This window comes from Ahaetulla prasina, chromosome 8, assembly GCF_028640845.1.
Source record: "Ahaetulla prasina isolate Xishuangbanna chromosome 8, ASM2864084v1, whole genome shotgun sequence".
Lineage (NCBI taxonomy): Eukaryota > Metazoa > Chordata > Lepidosauria > Squamata > Colubridae > Ahaetulla > Ahaetulla prasina.
Window position 1 is genome coordinate 24,483,881 of NC_080546.1, and position 20,457 is coordinate 24,504,337.

Sequence of the window (20,457 nt, forward strand, 5' to 3'; positions counted from 1 at the left end):
TGTTGAAATACTATTAAAATAGCAATTCTGAAATAATGTGGCTTTATAATTATCTGTTTAAAAGAAAAGCCCCTCACACATTGGTTAGGCTTTTGTTCCATAGCAGTAATGAAACTGTTCATGTGACTTTATGAGTCACTACTAAGAAATTTAAGCGCCACCTATGAAAAATTACAAGTTTTCAAAACTAAACTTTATAGGCAGCAGACCACAATGCAAGTTGTTTCACTGAAGTAAGTCTGAAGTACTACCTTTCAATTAAAAATGGCATTTTATATTACAATTATGTGCTGATTCATGTGAAAGCTACTTTCTAATCTATCCCACATTGGCTGCCCTTAGAATAAAGCATACACATCAATAAAAAATAAATATTTTTCCATATTAGTTATATGGTAGCTTAGAAACATATAAATTTAGTTCTGAAATTCCATGTCTTATCTTCAGTTCTTCCAAAATCACATTAAATTTAAACTGACAAAAGTGATTATATATGCAATATGTCATAAATGATCTTTAGAAGCAGATCACTTTTATCTTTAGTGCTACCCTTCATATGGCCTGAAGTTGCTACATTATGACTTTAACTAACATCCTTGAACAAGACCATGGCTTATATTAATATTGATGACAACAATTCAAAAATAAGATGAACCAAATAACCACGAAACAAAGGCACAAGGCTGAACTTTAACAATAACTTTCTTAACTGACTTTTGACAGCAAAATAGAAATTGGAGCTGGTTGAAAACACTCCAAAACTATTGAATGATTATTATTTTTTTAATAAAAGTGAAATAAAAATCAAACTGAAGAGTCTGAAAAGCAGCATTTGCTTAACTGATTTCTTTTGGAACACCAAAATATTCTGCTATTAGGAACTCAAGTACATTCAATATACAACATTTCTCTTTTCCAGCACAGATCTTAATTTTGTGAATGAGGAGAAAATAAATGAAAAAAGAAACCTAAAACCTCCATTTTCTTCTTTAGTTCCACATACCTGACATCTGAATAATTAATAATGTAGTCGTATTATTTATTCCACCTATTAAGATTGAAACTTTTAATATTCTAAATGCCTTCAGATGTCCATAACATTTTTATATACATATAAGTAATTGTCTCACATATATTTACATGGCAAGTATTTTAATAAGAGAACCACTACATCTACATTTCTAGTGGAGCAGCTTGTCCAAAATGCTTTCTTTCTTGTGGAAAAGTTCACAGAGGTTTTGGGAGTAAAATATAAAAGACAATTCAATGATGTAAACAATCTTTGTCCTATGTTTCAGACTACATAAAGAGGCTAATTAAATGATATTGAAACTTCAGGGTAAGGTTTTTGGAAATAGCTACAGAGTGAATTTTTTACATCTCTTCTTTTCAGTTGTCATGATGAAACAGTATTTTTCTTAGAAAGCATGTACTTTAAGCAGTATAGGTTAAAAATTTAGCTCATCCTCCTCGGTAGAGGCTGGTTAATCGTTCTAGCTCTTTGCAGTTGTCCATGGAAATAGCTTCTGCTTTTTTTCGTAGGCGATCATCCCGATAAACTTTTGCTGCATAGAGTAAATCTGTTTCTTTAAAAATAAATGAAAAAAATACGTCAGAAAATCAAATTTAAACAGCTTCTCCCTCAGTCTTGGTTCTTCCACATATTGCCAAGTAACAAAAGGGTCTCTTCTACTTCATAATTTATATTCTATCTAAATATGTGAACTATTTTTATATCTGTTTTCATTAAAAATAAAAATGGAGGAAGGAAACATTATCATTCTATTAAATATAGCTTGTACAGATTTTTTTTTTTTTTTTTTATTCAAAAAGTTTTTATTAGTCAAAAAAGGTTTATACAAATACATATCAGGTATGGTAAATTTTCATTTTTCTTATCTAAAATAAGAATTTTACTCAAATTTTTTAACACATACAACAGCCATAAGGCAAGCAGGTGACACGAAGTAGCTAAGTTTGCAAATTTTAAATACGTAATAAAGAAGAGTCAAGAATAAACAGAATATCGTACAAAAGAGAATAAGGAAAACCAACACAATCCCAAATATCTTTATCACTTCCTAGTTTTGGATCTCAGAACTCTGGGTTCAGCCTGACCCAACTCCAGGGCCGCAACAGCGGCAGCCGCTTCAGCCCCATGATCTATAACCTCCCCTTCTTCAATTCCTGGGTCATCTGATTCCAGGAAGGCTTTGTGTTCCTCCACATAGGCCGTAGCCTCCATAATTGTACTGATTTTTTCGTAATGCCCTCCCGGAAAATCATCAATCCTCTGGCATCAGCCATCTGAAGCCCACTCCTTCTGGTACAATTTGCTTGACAAAAATAATATTTCTTTCTTTTTCACGTACCTGTCTGGGAATCTGCCTCAGAATGGCTATCTCCTGCCCCTGTAAATCAGTGCCCCACTCCTATGTTTTCTAAGAATTTCATCTCTCGCCTCTTCTCACAAATTTGACATGAACCTCTCTGGGAACTGCATGCGTGCATATTGCGAATTAACTCTATAAACTCGATCCACATCCCAATTCATGAAATCAACACCTCTCCCAAGAAATTCTCCCAACAATTTAGTCACAACATCTCTCAAGTCTTCTTGGTCCACTTCTTCCAAATTTTGAAACCTAAGGAAATAAGACATTTTATCCATCTGTAGTCCAAGCACAGCATTGCCTGTCGTCTCCTCTCTTTTCTGCACTGCCCGCATCTCACCCTCCAAACCTTCCACTTTCTGCTTGTTTTCTGCTGAAACTTGTTGAGTATCCTTTAAATCCTTTTGGATAGTCACAATTTCTGCTCTTATTTCATCCAATTTCTTGTCCATATTAGATAACTTTTCCAAAATTCTCCATCTCTCCAGCAGTTGGTCTCTGACCTTTGCCATTAAGGAAAAAAATACAAAATCCTCAGGCAGGCACAGTATCCTTGTAATTTCCTCCGGATCCACCAGGGGCACTCACAGGAGCAACGAGTCCAGAGTACAGTTAGTCAACCAGGAAGTCAAGGGAAGTGATGTCATCAAAATTCTCATAGTGAAGGCGGAAGCTGGACGCCACCACTGTTCCCCAGAAGGAGGGGGCCTCAAACCTTCCCTCCTAAATTTCTCCATCACCTCTTCTCTCCAGAGCTCCACAAAACCGTAATCTTCTTATTTTAAGTTCTCCTCTCTCCAGAATAACTCGTGCTCCTTCCAACCGCAGGGGAGAAAACCCCCGCACCGGAGCAGTCCACCACGCCACCGATATTCCCTTCCTTCTCCTCCTCAATTCTTCTCCGTGCCCTGTTCACCACCAGGCTGCTGCAGTTATAAATCCAATGCCCGGTGTCACCGGGCACAGCGGCCCAGGCGACGACCAAAATAATGGCCGCGGCCTGTGGCCTCCGAACCCCGCCGAGCCTAGGACGCGCCAGCATCGGTCCCCACAGTCCTGTATGTCGGCTGGGAGACCCCTGGCGAGCCGTCCGTGCGGCAGGTGTCCTTTTCGGAACACCTGGCCCCTGAGGGCCTCGGCGGCGGCCGGATTCGGGCGCTGGAGGCAGGAGAAGCCTTCCAGACGTCCGTTGCCGCTGGATACCGGAAGTCGTCTCAGCTTGTACAGATTTTGACAGAGAAAAAGATGCCCATCCAAATTATGGATAATAGAAATGTTGCTTTGATCTTAATCTTCTACATGTTGCTTTAAAGATGTTTCACTACTTTTCTACTAGGATGTAAATTTACATATAGATTTCTGTATATCTATTAGAATCAGTTATTCAACTGAATACAGAAATTATCCATTTGCTTGGGCTGAACTTCAGTTTATAGCTCTATCAACTCAGATTAACCACAAAACAATTAGAGTCAGGTGTTATATGAAACCTCTGGTTGACCTTATTCAATAATTTTATGTAATTATTAAAATGAATATTTTAATATGTAAGATAGAATTCTGCAAACAAAATATAAATAAATGCAGGGAAATTGGTAGATGTTTTTGCTGGGAGAGGAACCGCAGGCCAGTCCTTTGCTGTTTCCAGGGTGGCCCCTTGAGCCAGTTCTAAGCATCCCCTGGGCTGGATCTTTGTACACCCATAGTATACAAAGCATCTTCGCCAAGCATCTTAACTATACTTTTCAATCTAGAAGAAAAATGTCATTCATCAAACTTCTACCAAATGGGATTCTGTACAACTCCTTTTCTTCATCAGCAATCACTATGTTGTTCAAATGGTGACAAATGCTAGTAAAAAATAGCACTGAACTCTTACAGTGACCAAAATGTTAAATGCTATGCTGCTTGGAAGAAGTTAATAGATGACTGAAAGGATGCAATAGCAGTGAGGAAAAATTCTTCTGGGCTACCAATGCTGCTATGTTACAATGCTTCAGAGGAACTTATATGACCTTCCCAAGAGTTTTTACTCCATTACTCCATACTCTAGTGCTTTCAAAGAGCCACATTAATAACATTAATAGAAGGCAGTTCTACACAAATTAACAATATACATAAAAGCTACCAATGGTAGTCCATCATTTTTATCCTCTTATTTGAGAGAGAGAGAAAAAAAAAGGGGGGTGGTGGTAAATAAAGGGAATCACGAAGTGATTATGACTGATTTAAAACAGAACCAGAAATTTTGTAAAAATAATACATGGAACTTATGTAACCTCTAGTTTTATGTAAAGTGCCAAAAAAGTAGTGAAGGAAGAATTCTGCTGGTGTAATCTCTAAGAATTCTGGACAATTTGGAAGATTTTTTTTCCTTCCAACAGTCCAGACAACATTGCTCAGGAAATTCCCCACTCTCTCTTTATAGCTGTATTTGAGAAAGTGTTCAATGTCAGCTGTTAAAACTTACTTTGTTGTCTTTCCTTCCAACAGTTATTTCGAATATTTGAGACATAGTCTTCTTCTACACTCTTTTCCACCTTTTGCAAATTTGGACCTTTATATTCATTTTTGAAGTCCTTGTTGACATAATAAACAACACCCAGATTTTCTGTCTGCATCTGGATAGTTTGCCCTGAACTCCTGTAAAAAGATTCCGTATCAGTTGTCAGCATGGGTGCATACTTCAAAGTCTACACTTAGTAAAGAAAAGCAAGATGACTTTCAAATCTATAATGTAAGTTATTCATTTACTATTTAATTTCAAAGCAAATAATTATTGCTGCAAATCCAGAAATCCAGTAATATTGCCTTAGTAATTATGTAATTAGTAATAATTATGTAATAATTAGTAATAATTATGTAAATTAGTAATAATTATGAGGCCAGAGGTACTATCCCAGCATGCAACTTGAATTTAGCTTTTAATACAGCAACATTTGCCCATTACTACTATATACCATTATATTAATCAAGTAGTACACTAAGCTATGAGAAATAGCTACAAAAATTTATTGTTTAAAACAATTCAAACTAGCAAGTTGGTTATTTCTCACAAATGCAAATTTGCCCTCATCCTATCACCCAGAATTCCAGTTAACACAAGAGTGGCATATAACCTTGGAGGTGACTGGTGTCTTGAAGGTGCTCACTTCACCTTTTAAACTCTGTTTTAACGGTTTTTTAAAATCATGTCTTTTCATATCATTTTATAGCTTTTACCTATACACTGCCCAGACACTCAGATAGTAAATGTGATAAATAATAAAATCATAAGAATGTCTTTTGTAACTTTTCCATTTCTAACTTAAATCCTTCATTACATTTAATTAGATAGCATAATCTACCTCCATCATGCTATCTAGGAGATCTGAATTTTTAATTAGTCATATCAGGTTTTTAGATCAATATCTACAAAAATGTACAAAAGGAAAAGATTGCATTCTTCCTTGTTACAAAATAGGATTGTTACTGATTTGATGCATACGAGAGAAAAACGTTGCTATAAACAAGATCTAAACAATGTAGAACCAACAGAATAAATTTAAAATAGCAATTTTATAGACAATTTGTTCTTTTGCAAAAAAACGGACAAAGGGTCTTGTGTACTTTAAGTATTTATGAATATATTTTGTGGAACACAATTCATTTCAGGTTCATCAAATATAGTACCAAAAAATAAATATCCTATATATACCCAATTGTTATTTTAAGGATAGGGTCCAAGAGGGAATGGAAGGGAAGAATGGTAAAAGAAGATGCAAGAAATAAACGAGAATTATTTATAGACAGTGACTGTTAACAAAGTAGGAGTGATAAAGATAATTATAAAAGTATTGTTACTTACGATCTTGGATATAAGGAATAAGGAGGATTAGATACCATCAACTGGCTAAGTAAAGAAACAAGGATCAGCACAATAATTGGCATCAACTGAATGAACATGGAGAACCCCCCCTGGAAAACAAGACAGCAATCAATAAAAAGAATGGCAGGATATTTAGTTATTTTTTTTTTAAAAGTGAAAAACTATCCAGCCCATAAAAGCTAAACAGAAAATGTGTACCTGTAGCAGATTCCTATAAATGTATATGTGCATCTTAATAAATCTTGTGATATTAATAATAAAATTTAATACTGATTAATTGTAACTTACAAATGTTTAAAATCCATTACCTTGTGTTAAAATAGGCTTCCTCAAAATATGTTCTAATCTCAACAATCCATGGTTTGCTAAGTAGACATACGTAAAATGTTCTGAGTTCTAACAATTCCAAATTTGCAAGTCTTCTAAACCCGAAATGTTACATTACCTTGACATAATGGAATTTTGAAATCAGAACATTTGTTATGTCCATAATTATTGTGATCCAGACTGAGAAAACAGTACAAAATAATCTATAAAATCAATCCTGAAACTGATCCAATATCGTGCTCCCATATCACTAAACAGCCACAATCCAGAATTATACAGCTTTTATCAGGATGCAATATATTAAGGTAATTAGATAAAATCTTTTTAAAATTGTTTAAAGGAAGGAGTGTAGTTCTGCAATAGAAATGTCCTTTTCAAACCCTCCCTCCCTCCTAATGGCCTGTGTGGTACTTAGAGGCAACCCACATAAACTTTATGCCTCAGAAACCACACATATGAATCCAACGTTTAGATTAGACTATATTAGCACTATTTCTAATTTCAATTTTTATTGTTTACTTGTACATTCATTTATTAAATATTACAGGCGTGCTTTTTAAAAAAAAGTTTAGAAAATTTAATATACAGAAAAGCATCCCAGATTAGACTGAGGAAAGTTATTCAGAAGAAACTTACGTCACCCCTTTCCTCTTCTCTTTCATGTCCACTATGACGATGCTGATTATGGTGACTATATCCAGACCGTCCATTAGAAAAAGAATGTACACTTCCTATAAACAAAACCAGAAGGAATTGATAAGAACCTAAATATAAAAATAATGTTTTAGAAACCTTTTATTTGAATCTAGGAATGGTAACCTGCAGAACCCCCACCAAGCACATCTGTCAAAACAGTTTGATGCTATTTAGAGGTAGAAGGCAGAAAATTATAGCATAAACCTTAAAATAGATTTAGCGTAGCATAAAAAGAAATAAAAAAATCCTTAAGCTATTTTCTGTGTTCCTTAATTTCAAAGAAAGCCCCGAATACGCCTTGCCTGCAGAACGCCTTGCCTGCAGAAGTTGTGAATGCTCCAACACTGGAAATTTTTAAGAAAATGTTGGATAACCATCTGTCTGAGATGGTGTAGGGTTTCCTGCCTGTGCAGGGGGTTGGACTAGAAGGCCTCCAAGGTCCCTTCCAACTCTGTTGTTGTTATATTGTTACGCTGCCATCAAACTGTATGACACTTCCTCATCCATTCTGCATGGAATCACGCTCGCTGCAATACTCAATCTTGTAAGAAATGTTAATTATCCATTTCTATGGTTGATCAAAAAATTGCCCATCCTTGCATGAGGCAATTCAAAAGAGTTCTATTTTTGTCCTAGAGAGGTTTTATAATTTATAATCTGTTAACACACAAACATAGTATTTAATTAATTTGCTACAATGCTACAATGAAATGAAATGAAACCTATTTTAGGATAGAGATTAAGTCAATTTTATGGATAACACACACAAAAAAGCCTGAATGTTATTTCTGTCAGCTAAACAGACCTGTTGGAAAGGCTCCTCCAAAGAACATGTTGAAGAGGTCCTCTGGAGTGATATCTGCCTCACATCCCCTGTGGAAGTTAAATCTACCATTGCCTGACTGATTGCAGGGATCTTCGCTGCCTGTCAGATCGTACTGCTTGCGTTTTTCTGGATTACTTAACACAGCATATGAATTCCCAATTTCTGAAGATAGAATGTAAAAGGAAACAAAAAGAAGAAAAAATCTTAAATGAATACAAAATATGATTTAGTGCTGTCCAGCAAGTCAAAGTCGATGTGTTTATATCAGAAAGCAAAAATTCAATATACTCTCACGTAGCATGATTTGCAATATCCGTTTCCACACATCACAACAGTTACGCTGTTGAAAATGCAATGTATGATTTGCTGCATACTATATTCTCCCCTTTTGGGAATTGGTGGAAATAAAATGTTGCTGCAATGTGATCACCATTCCTGTTATCCGTTTTAAAAATCTGCACAGCCTGAACTGCTTAGTTTTGTAACGTACGCAAAAAACCTTGAGATGACGGAAGTCCTATTTAGTAACAATTTTATATTGTTTAAACTTACACTCTTTTTATTTAAATTGCTTTTATGTTTGTTTTCTGCACACTATCCTGGAAAATGTAGCCAGTTTCATAAGATGCCACAAGTAAATAAAAGTACTGAAGGTCAAAAGGTATCACCATACAAATGAAGTGTTAGTTTTTCCTTAGATGTGACAAACTAATTTTTGAAAAGTTTTTGGTTTTTTTTTTGGAAAAAAGCTGATGGATAGATTTTCCTGCCATTTCTGATCACATTTTGCTAAATAATTTAAATATTTTTATAAACCTAGAATTCCTATGATATTTTTGCCTTCAAAAAGCATTATTCCCGAGATATGGAAACTTATATTAGATCTTGGTAAACACAAACAATTAGAGGCTGATATAAAGGTAAAGGTTCCCCTCGCACATATGTGCTAGTTGTTCCCGACTCTAGGGGGTGGTGCTCATCTCCGTTTCAAAGCCAAAGAGCCAGCGCTGTCCGAAGACGTCTCCGTGGTCATGTAGCCGGCATGACTAAATGCCAACGGCGCACGGAACGCTGTTATCTTCCCACCAAAGGTGGTCCCTATTTTTCTATTTGCATTTTTTAATGTGCTTTCAAACAGCTAGGTTGGCAGAAGCTGGGACAAGTAATGGGAGTTCACTCCATTATATGGCACTAGGGATTCAAACTGCTGAACTGCTGATCTTTCGATCGACAAGCTCAGCATCTTAGCCACTGAAGAGGCTGATATAGGTGTAACTACATTTTGGTTAAAAACCCAAAGTACTGTTTTGAGAGATTTAGTGTTATTTGGTTCCAAAGCATGGTTCCTTTTACTTTCCTTCCCTCCAGAGGGAACTCTAAATTTAGTAAGTGATCAGCGACAAGTGCAAAGCTGATTTTATCCACCTTGTTCGTCTTTCTTCTGCTATCATTTCAGCTCTCCTTTGAATCTAGCAGAATTCATTAAAGAATCTCTGAAACCCTAGACAGCATCCAGCATCTTGAAAACAGATTCCTTCCAAATATATTCCAAACAACAAAGTCCATTTCTGTTATAGTGCAGCTGCAGTTATTTTTTTAGAAAACTAAGGTAGATTTGCTCTCAAAACTGACTGTAAATAATGACTTTGTTATTTACTGCCTGCTTCTTTTTCTGTTATTTTCTTTTACTATGGCTTTAATTCCTAAACCCATTTTAAAATTATTTTCTGTCTTACAACACACCTATTCTTCTGTTTACAAACTAGAGAAGATGAAACCTTAACTCTTTATTTTAGCATTTTCAAAAGAAACGTAAAAAAAACACACCACATAATAGAGCCGGGGTAGTCAACCTTTTTATACCTACTGCCCACTTTTGTATCTCTGTTAGTAGTAAAATTTTCTAACTGCCCACCCATTCCACAGTAATGCACCATGTATCGTCGTCTGTGCAAGCCTCTTGTGCATTGTGGATTGGGTTGGGGGGGCGCGGCTACCAGCTCTGCTTGTCTGTTACAGCTGGGTGATGTGGGGGGAGATGGCGAGCTATTCTGGGACGAGGCTCTTTTGTTTGCGGTCATACTATAGCGCCATTTAGTTTCACTTACGTAACGTGAACTAAACTTATGCGCGGGTGATACAAATAGTATATTTTCAGAAATTTAAATTGTCATGGGGAATTGTATGAAAACCTAATGAAAATGTTTTTAATAATGCTATGAAAATTTTTAAAAAATTCCATTAAATTAAAAAAAAGGAAAGTGCTTCAGTATTGGACAAAACCCCTACCGCCTACCATGAATGCTGGAATGCCCACTAGTGGGCGGTAGGGACCAGGTTGACTACCACTGCAATAGAGTGAGCAGCTGCAGAGAATGGGAATTTTAAAAACTGCAGTGGATTTCTTTTTAGTGTGTAAGGCTAGAAACCCAAAGTTGTAGTTGGATTGCTATAAATATAACAGAGCATTATTACAGCTTTTTCTGCAAGAAAGTTGTAATATTGCCCTATATTTGCATTATGTAATTTAGCACCTTTTGATAGAACTGATTTGATATACAGGCAGTCCTCGATTTACAACAGTTCATTTAGTGAGCGTTCAAAGCTATAACATCACAGAAAAAAATTATGACCATTTTTCACACTTACCACCATTGCAGCATTCCTATGCTCAAGTGATCAAAATGCAGATGCTTGGCAACTGGTTCATATTTATGATGGTTGCAGTGTCTGAGTCATGTGATCAGCTTTTGCGACCTTCTGACAAACAAAATCAATGGGGAAGCCAGATTCACTTAACAACCATGTTACTAATGTTAATTAGTTACAAATCACAACTGTGGTGATTCACTTAACAACCGTTGCACGAAGTCGTAATTGACTTAAATCGGGTAAAATTCACTTAACAAATGTTTAACAACAAAAAATTGGGCTTAGTTATGGTCGTAAGTTGAGGACTACCTGTATTTCATTCATGTATTCATAACTTAAAACGTAATAGCGTAGAGCTTACAATTAATTTCTTTTCGCCAACTCAAGCTGACAAGCTTCTTTGCAAAGTATGCTGGATGAGTATGCTGGATGGAATCAAGTATGCAACAGTAGAATGAAAACCAACAGTGGTACTACTCAGCAAATATATCTGTAAGTAGTGCTGACTGAATTTTCCCCATAGTAGAATTGACAGGTCAATTGCCTCATCCATCTTGGGCAAACAGAAGAATGAAATTGGACTGAACTGTTATCCTCATACAGATTTTTTAAAAAAACTGCCATTAGAATACATTTCTGGATATATCCTGCTTTAAAAAGATGTATGAGTAACCTAATCAGTAGGGCAGCAGCAATAGTCAGTTCTGCCTTGGAGCACTTTCGTATAAAAGAATAATGAAATATTACTTTTAAAAGCTTCCGTTGCTCCTGGTGCATGATTTTTGTCAGGATGAAACTTCAGAGCAAGCTTTCTATAAGCTTTCTTCAAGTCTTCTTCACCTGCATCTTTTGACACTCCAAGGACCTCATAGTAATTCTTACATTTTTTTATACTGCAGAATAACAAGAAGTAATTCTTCAGAAACCAAACTTTAATGCACATTAAATCTCAAAACATAACATGAGAAGCTTATTGTTTAATTTTCAAGCTTATATAACTTACCTACTGTTTCTAGAGCTGATATTTTTATCTTAGACTTCATACTTATTTTATCAGGTGTGCTGTGGCAGATATCTATAGCACTATGATTTCAACCAAATCTTTATAACTGAGGTGCAGGTGGCTGCATAAAAAAACCCCACTTTTCAGAGGTTAATATTTATTTATATATAATTATTGGGAAACAATTACCATTTTTTTCAAAGACTTGCAAATATTTAAACCCATATATAAAAGTATGTTTTAATATATTTAATTTATTTTCTTGAAAAATTAAAGCATCTAGAAAATAATAGGCACATCCAGATTCAGTCACTTGACAAAGTTACATGAGTTGAAATTTTAATATTATTCAATATTATCAATACTATTGGTATTATCTTCATTATTAATTAAAGTATTATCAGGTCAGTGATGCAACAACTAAGAAAGATGTTTCAAACACTAGAGACTATAAAATAAAGAACACCCAAGGGATAACTATCGCGACTACTTTTCCAGAATGGGCCGGAATAATGAAATCAATTCAGAAGGAAAGGTTTTATATCTTCTCCCTCCGTGAAAGAGCACTTTATCTTATTGTAATATAGTATAAAAAGACTTTGCTTTATTCATAAAAATCAATGGGTTAGGGAATCAGTTGAAGTCAGTGAGCAAATCATTACTATTTAGTTGTGAAGATGTTTTTTATTAGAAATCCAAGCTCATTTTTTAGAAGCCTGCAAATGAAACTTAGCTCCTATGACATTATCAGGAGATTTCTTTTGTACAATCAAAATGAGCAGCCCTTTACTCTCTCCTTATTTTTCGTGCATAACTGCTTAATACTTATGCAATCAGTAAAGAGCTATTGCATCTTTCCCAGCTCCCACTTGAGTCAAATTGTCCCTGAGCAACACTCAGTTGAATAGCTACAACAATCTGAAAGGGAGCACTGTCTCTTGTGTATAGGACACAGAAGACAGAGAAGAAAACAAGCCTACATTGGGTGCCTACCGACACGTTATTAGAAGGGAGGAGAGCAAAATAGACAAAACTCGGGCACATGGAATTTATTAGCTGCCCTATTTTCTCTTACATTTCTTATTACCACTGTTCAGAGACGGAGCATAACGTGTTCCACATATTGCTGAAATACTTCTAAAAATATTTTCTACTTGAAAACAAGACAAACCAATGTGGATGTAGCAATAAAAGAGTGTTAGATTGCAACTGATAAATGTAAAGTAAAATTCCTACTTAATTACGAAACTCACTGGATAACTTCATCCTGCTTACTACCATGTTAGTCAGGCTTACTACCATGACATTAAAATCATGATTGCAAGAAACATAATTTCCCTAAAGTTGTTGCAAAAAGGTCAGAACAAACAAGCTAGTTTACAGTGAAACAATTTAAAGCACACTTTTGAATGCTCTTCATCATTAACTTCCTCACCACCTATAATTTAATTGCATTCTGCTTATGATATATATTTTCTGCTTTACTTTAAAATGTTATCCCATACAGTACATGCCTACCTTCTTTCAGAAATTTTGCAGAAATACTCCAAAGGACAGATGTGTTGAACAAGATTAAAAAAAGAGCTTACTTAAAAGTATAAACAATTCACCCTAGTTCAGTTTCAAATAAAGCTTTACTAACGCAAAAAAATGAAATAATTAAAATCCATACATCCACAGTTACGAAATAGATATGTTCAAAATAAAACCTTCAAAGTAGGAAACCATTCAACATATTGATATATGTATTATAAATGCACAATTTGTTCATAATACAAAAAAAAACTTTAGCTGTGACTAGTAAACTATTCCAAATTATATCAGGCTTCATCTGATATTACCAAGACACTTTATTATTAGTTTGTCAAATCCTATGAGACTGTTCAAAAGATAAATTCATGAAATTAAGTCATGCATTGCAGCATTTAGGTAATAAAAGTATTTTCCCCAAAGCATTGACTTAAAAACAGCGTAGTATCTTCACTATACCAACCACCTGAAAATACAGGGACACAGGCTGCAATTGGGTACTTTTTAAAATACATATAGGCATTGTTTTTTTAATTTAATTTTTAGATTAATGAAGTGTTATAGAGCAATCAATACCTTTGTACTCCTTCAATTTGCTCCTTGGTGTAAGTCTTCCCAATTTCACCTGATGCACTGCTGTCCTTCATGCTATTAGTTTTACTTTTATCATTCTTACTTGCTGGTTTTCGACAGTGAATACCACTTCCAGCTGCACTCCCGTTCTTCATAATTGCCTCCAATAACACTAAAGAGAAAAAAAGTACAAATGAAACATTCAAATATTTCCATCATTTATGCCAGTTCTAACAGAAGATACAAAAGTGAAATGTTTATAAATGTTATTTATAAATAAACTGAGAATGAAGTGTTTCCTGCTCCAATCTTTAGTAATATAGGAATATACATTTAAAAAATTCTGATTTTTATCTAATTATAGTACTTGCTTTTGCTAGCACAAGTCTATATTTGTTTACTCAAAAGTAATTATCACTGGGTACAGTGAGTCTATCCCCTGAGTAAGCATGCATAGAGATTTGCAGGCTTACTCTTTCTTGAAAGAAACAATGAAGAATATCACCCTCTTCTCTTATAATAAATGTAGGTACTGTCAATCATCTAGACATTTTTAACATTTAATACCTAAATGGCTGCAGTCATTTCATACAGTCTAAATCAGGGGTCTCCAACCTTGGCAACTGTAAGACCTGCGGACTTCAACTCCCAAAATTCCTCAGCCAGCTTTGGTGGCTGAGGAATTCTAGGGGTTGAAGTCCGCAAGTCTTACAGTTGCCAAGGTTGGAGACCCCTGATCTAAATTACTGTAAGAGGTATATGATAATTTATTAGTAAAAAATAAAAAATGGCATAATAAATACAAACAATTTATGTAAAAACAGCCAATATTCATCAAGCTAGAAATTCTGAGGAAGGGCATGTTGGAGAATTTTTTCACATAAAAATAAGTGTATAGTATTGTTAAAACATTTAAGGTAATTGTCATGTAACTACAAGTTGAAATTTGGTAATTTGGATGGTAATAAAAAAAACCCAAGGCTGACTATAAAAATCTGTGTATATAAGAATTGGAACTCCAATTTCATTCATATATGGATTGTTCATGTAATCATAATTTACACAAGTCTGTTAATGTTAAGATAATAAATTATAATTAACTTGTTAGTTATAATTTATTATCTTAACATTAACAGACTTGTATAAATGTATGATTACATGAACAATCCATATATGAATGAAATTTGAGATAATGAAGTTATTTAATTTAATCACATATCCGTGGGGTAGCCAATGCAGTTATAGAATTTTTAAATTTAATGAATTAAATGAAATATTCTCATTTCTATGCTTGCTATCAAGGTGTTAACACGATACAACTCTGAAAATGAAATACTATCTACACAAAGATCTGAACTAATGAAATATGTGGCAATTGTAGTGTCACAGTCTTAACATTCCTAATTTAAAATATATTGATTGTAAACTGTTTCTTGTAGTAAAAGAATTAAGATACAATCGACTGCTGTACCCTGAATATCATACAATTAACAGCTTATCAAATACATTTAGCACCATGGTGAATTTTTCTTTTTGTGAACCTAAGGCAGCCCATATATTTTTATTCATGCTTTCACCCAGTTTGCAATTATTAGTTTGCTTATTTATTTGATTCCGATATACCACACAGTTTATGCCAGAGCTCAAGATGGCAAACAGTAGTCCTCTACTTTTCTTCACACAGGTAGTCTGTCAGGGTTCCAGAAATACCTCTTCTGCGTAAAAGAGACTCGGAGGCATCTTTTCTTTTTCTCAAAGTCCTTTACTAGCATGAGGAGACTGGCACACGATGAGTGCAATTCCAAAACCTGAAGTTCCGGATTCTTTTCCCCAGTTATACAAACCCCAAGAGTCCCACCCCCCTGACCCCTTTGATGGTCACATGGTCCCACGTTCTCCCAGTCCATTCGAATATCTTCTTGCCACTCTTCCTGCAGATGTGAACCCCATCCGACCTTGACCGTCTGAAGAATGTTACCATACCCCTCAGCCCCCCTCCTTCCCCTCAGAGGAAAAATGTGGCAGCGTCTGGAAACCTAAAATATAATATGGTTTCCAGGCCTGACAGGCGTCCCCTCTTGGAAAAGAAGCTATATCCTAGGAAAGAAAACAAAGAGTCGATAAAGAAGAGTGTCAGTGGTCCACACTTCCCTTCTACCCCCCCCCTCCAAGAGGTTTTTTAGGTTTGTCAGGGAAAGTGTCGTGAAATTGTTTAATCAAATTGTCCGCATGTACTTTCCAACTTTTGACCCAAGTAGATTCAGATAATGGATATCCTTCCAGTGGACTAAATATTGTAATTGACCTCTATATAGTCTAGAGTCAAGGATTTTCTTGATTTCATAGTGGGTTTCACCTTGGATTATCAAGGGTGGTGGGGAGCAGGGTTGAGGTCTCAGACCAGACTGTTTAGCAGGTTTTAATAAGCTGGTATGGAATACCGGTGTATTTTCCCAATATTCGAGGGAGCTTGAGTTGGACGGTAACGGGATTAATAATTTTTACAATGGGGAAAGGACCCAAAAATTTTGGACCGAGTTTCCTGCTGGGTATCCTTAATCTTAGATACTTAGTAGACAAAAAGACTTTATCTCCAATGCGAAAAGGGGGTTGAAGGGAACGGTGTTTGTCAGCTTGGGCTTTGTAATTCCGAGCTGTGATAGCTAAGGCCTTTTTTGTGTTTTCCCAACCTTTCTTCAACGAATTCATCCAGTCCGTTAGGGAAACCGAAGTGGGGGGTTGCACGGGGAGTTCAGGCATTGGAACGAAGTCCATGCCGGTGGTTATTTGAAAAGGGGTTAACCCCGTGCTGCTGTGTACGGCATTATTATATGCAACCTCTGCAAATGGTAACAAGTCGGACCAGTTTTCTTGTTGGTAATTTACGTAACACCGTATGTATTGTTCCACCATCAAATTTAATTTTTCAGCCGCTCCATTAGTCTCCGGATGGAATCCAGAACTAAGTCCTTGAGACGACCCAATGGACCGTAGGAACTCTTTCCAGAACTTGGCTGTGAATTGAACACCCCTGTCGGATATTATCCTTTTAGGGACTCCATGCAGTCTGTAGATGTGTTTGAGGAAGAGCTTTGCTAATTTTCTAGCCGATGGCAATCCGCTGCACGCAGTGAAGTGGGCCTGTTTAGAGAACAAGTCCACTACGGTCCATATCACTGTATTTCCTCCACTAGGTGGGAGTTCAACAATAAAATCCATGGCAATCTCTTCCCAGGGTCTGGTTGGTTCGGCTACGGGTTGCAGGAGTCCAGGGGGTTTCCCTGGTCTGGACTTCATGGTGGCACAGGTAGCACAGCTCCTGACATAGTCTTCGACATCTGATTTCATTTTTGGCCACCAGAATTGTCTTCTAGCCAAGTGGAGAGTTTTTAAAAATCCAAAGTGGCCTCCTAGGCGAGAGTCGTGGCTTCTCTGTAGTATTGGCAACCGCATAGCGACGGGTACATAAATTTTGGTGCCCTTCCAGGGTATCCCATCCCTTAAGGTGAGGTCTTGCAAGTTTTCTTTAAACCAAGCATCATCAGTGAGTGCTGATTTTAAGTCCGCTAGCAGTTTATTTGGTGGGATGTTAGTACTGCGGTGTGATCGCGGTCGAGTAAGTGCTTGGTTGACTGATTCGCTATCGGGGATCATTGCATGTATCACCTCTTCGCGTTTGCTGTCAAATTGTGGTTTCCTAGATAGGGCGTCAGCCAGCAGGTTTTGGTCGCCTGGGATGTATTTGAGGGTGAAATGGAAGCGCTTGAAAAACTGAGCCCATCGAACTTGTTTGGGAGAAAGCTTTCGGGGGTTTTTCAAGTATTCGAGGTTTTTGTGGTCCGTCCATACCTCGAAAGGTTCCTTTGCCCCTTCAAGGAAGTGTCTCCAGGAGAGGAGTGCCCAACGACTGCAAAGGCTTTTTTCCCAAACTGCCCATCTGCGTTCAGCGTCGGTCAGTTTTTTAGATATGTACGCGCAGGGCATAAGGTTGTTTTCGGTATTCCGTTGTAATAAGACAGCGGCTATTGCTACATCACTTGCATCAGCTTGGACCACAAAAGGTTTATTTGGATCCGGGTGTTGAAGAATCGGTTCCATTGAGAAGAGGCGTTTCAGGTGTTCAAAGGAACGTTGGCAGTCCATTGTCCAAGGTAGGGGTTGGTTAGGTTTGGGTTTGGTGGGTGATGGGCCAGTTTTTAGTAATTCCGTTAATGGTAGAGCTACTTCTGCGAAAGAAGGAATGAATTTATGTAAAATTTGCGAAACCCAAGAAACTTTGAAGTTGCTTACGTGCGTGGCGGTTGCCAATCCAACACTGCTTTCACTTTGCCCGGGTCCATTTCGATACCTTTGTTTGATATCCGGTAACCTAGGTAGTCGAGGGATTCCTTATGGAATTCGCATTTGGAAAGTTTGACATATAGCTTAGCGGCTAGGAGCTTTTTAAGAACTTGTCTGACCAATTTGATGTGTTGTTGCATATTGTCTGAGTAGATAAGAATATCATCTAAGTAGACAAGAACCCCATTGTAGAGATGGGGTGCAGGGTTTCATTAATTAGTTGCATAAAGACAGCTGGGGCCCTTGAGACCAAAGGGCATGACACGGTATTGGAAACTACCCAAGGGGCAATTGAAAGCCGTCTTCCATTCATCACCTGCCTTGATACGGACACGGTAATAGGCTTCCCTTAAATCCAATCTGGTGAAAATTTTTCCTTTTGATAGGTGGTTCAACAGGTCGTGCATAAGTGGTAACGGGTAAGTGTTTTGTATGCAAATCGCATTGATATTTTTGAAGTCAATACATAATCTGAGTGAACCATCTTTTTTTTGTTTAAATAGCACAGGCGCAGCTACAGGTGATTTTGCTGGTTCAATGAACCCTCTGGCTAGGTTAGTGTCAATGTATTTCCTTAGTTCAGACATTTCTGCTGGTGTCATTGAGTACATTTTGGGTTTTGGCAATTTTGCCCCTGGGTGCAATTCAATTGCGCAATCAGTTTGCCGGTGGGGTGGTAAGATGTTACATTCATCCTCGCTAAAAACATCTGATAAATCCATGTATGCTTTAGGGATGCTGGGTTCTTTAGGAGATGGCTTGGATATGGTGGTTGTTGGTTCCACCTGTTGTTCTTTTTGGGTAAGGGTTTTTTTTGTTGTTGGGGGGGGTGGGATTTGGTCTAAGGGTCCGAAGGTCCATATAATTTTCCTGAATCCATCCTCCCATTTAATTGTGGGTTCCCATTTGTCCAACCAAGCTAAACCCAGGATGATGGATTCTGACATTTTAGGAATTACTATGAATCTTATAAGTTCATGATGGGCACCAATTTCTAAGCGAAGTAGTTGTGTGACTCGGGTTGCTGGAACGCCACCAATCAAGGTTCCATCTACTTGGTGGAATTTAATTGGGTGGTTCAAGGGAAATGTTTTTATACGGAGTTGGGCGACTGTGGAGGTTGAAATTAGGCATCTGGTGCATCCTGTGTCCACAATAGCGTCTAAAAGTTTTTTGGCCCCTCCTCCTGGAATTATTAAGTTTACTTTGATGGCAAAAGGAGGAATAGGTGCACTCACCATTGGGTCGTTTTCTGGTTGGGTTGAGTCGTCGGCAGGCGACTTGGACGATGGAAGGTCAGTGAGGAGGTCTGTGGCTTGCCTCGCGAAGCGACTGGTATTAGGATTCTTTCGAGGGGGGTTGCGTGGTCGGGTAGCAGTTGGTGGTCGATACTGTGGGAGGGGTGTTGGGGCTAGGCAAACTGATGCCCGTGACCCAGTTTTCCACAACGGTAGCATTTGATTATTGTTGAAGGTAAAAGGTGGAGGTGTGGTTGGTCTGGAGGGGAGGATCTTGTAGGTGGTCTTTGAGGAGGTGTAGTTGGTGATCGGCTTTGAGGGGTTGAATTCTCTGTCCAGAGCAATGGACACGTTGTACCAGGCATCCAGTTGTTCTGGGATTCCTCTGGTGGAGCAGGCTTTTCTGATGTTTTGATCAATTGCTTCTTTAAAGTAATGAAGAAGAATGACTTCTGGCCAATGTCTAAGATTGCCAGCCACTCTTCTGAAATCCCATACAAATTGTTTGAGTGGCTTGTTGCCCTGTTTCATTGTTTTTAAGGTGGTTTCACATTCTGCAATTAGGTCATCATCTTGAAACCGGTTGCGAAGCAGTGTCATAAATTCGTGAACATTATTCAGTTCTGGTGCTTGTGCATTGTATAGCTGTGCTATCCACTCTGAAGCTAGCCCCACATTCATTCCATCTGAGATGGTGTTGATTAGGCTTCTTTCTGATGGGTATTGATGTCTATATTGTTCAGCGTAACCCTCAATTCTGCTGAGAAAGTAGGCCAGGTGGTGGGTATTCCCATCAAGGGTTGGTTTGAAAGGGGGGGGGGTGGGGGGGGGGTTTAGTTGGCCTGCTTGCGGTTGCAGAGGGATTTGCAGGGGTGGGGCTGCTGCTGTTGCAGCTGGCTGTTGGGCTGCAGAGGGGGGTGGCATTCTTCTTGGCTGCTGAGAAGAAAGTCTTTGAGACGCTGCAGCAGATGAAACAACCGTCGGCGTGAGGCCCACTGGAAAGGGAGGGC

General features: G+C 37.4%; 1 protein-coding gene across 1 annotated transcript in view; it reads right to left on the reverse strand.

Annotated features, from left to right (window-relative positions):
- Window positions 1-293: 293 nt before the first annotated feature.
- Window positions 294-20,457, reverse strand: part of DNAJB14 (DnaJ heat shock protein family (Hsp40) member B14) — a 34,456-nt gene continuing 14,292 nt past the window's right edge. Inside the window, exons 2-8 of the mRNA XM_058192740.1 lie at window positions 13,872-14,040; window positions 11,510-11,655; window positions 8,090-8,272; window positions 7,225-7,319; window positions 6,241-6,350; window positions 4,864-5,036; window positions 294-1,586 (exon numbers count right to left, since the gene is read on the reverse strand). Of these exons, the coding sequence (XP_058048723.1) occupies window positions 1,462-1,586; window positions 4,864-5,036; window positions 6,241-6,350; window positions 7,225-7,319; window positions 8,090-8,272; window positions 11,510-11,655; window positions 13,872-14,040 (1,001 nt within the window). The 3' untranslated portion in view covers window positions 294-1,461. The remainder of the gene's footprint in view (window positions 1,587-4,863; window positions 5,037-6,240; window positions 6,351-7,224; window positions 7,320-8,089; window positions 8,273-11,509; window positions 11,656-13,871; window positions 14,041-20,457) is intronic.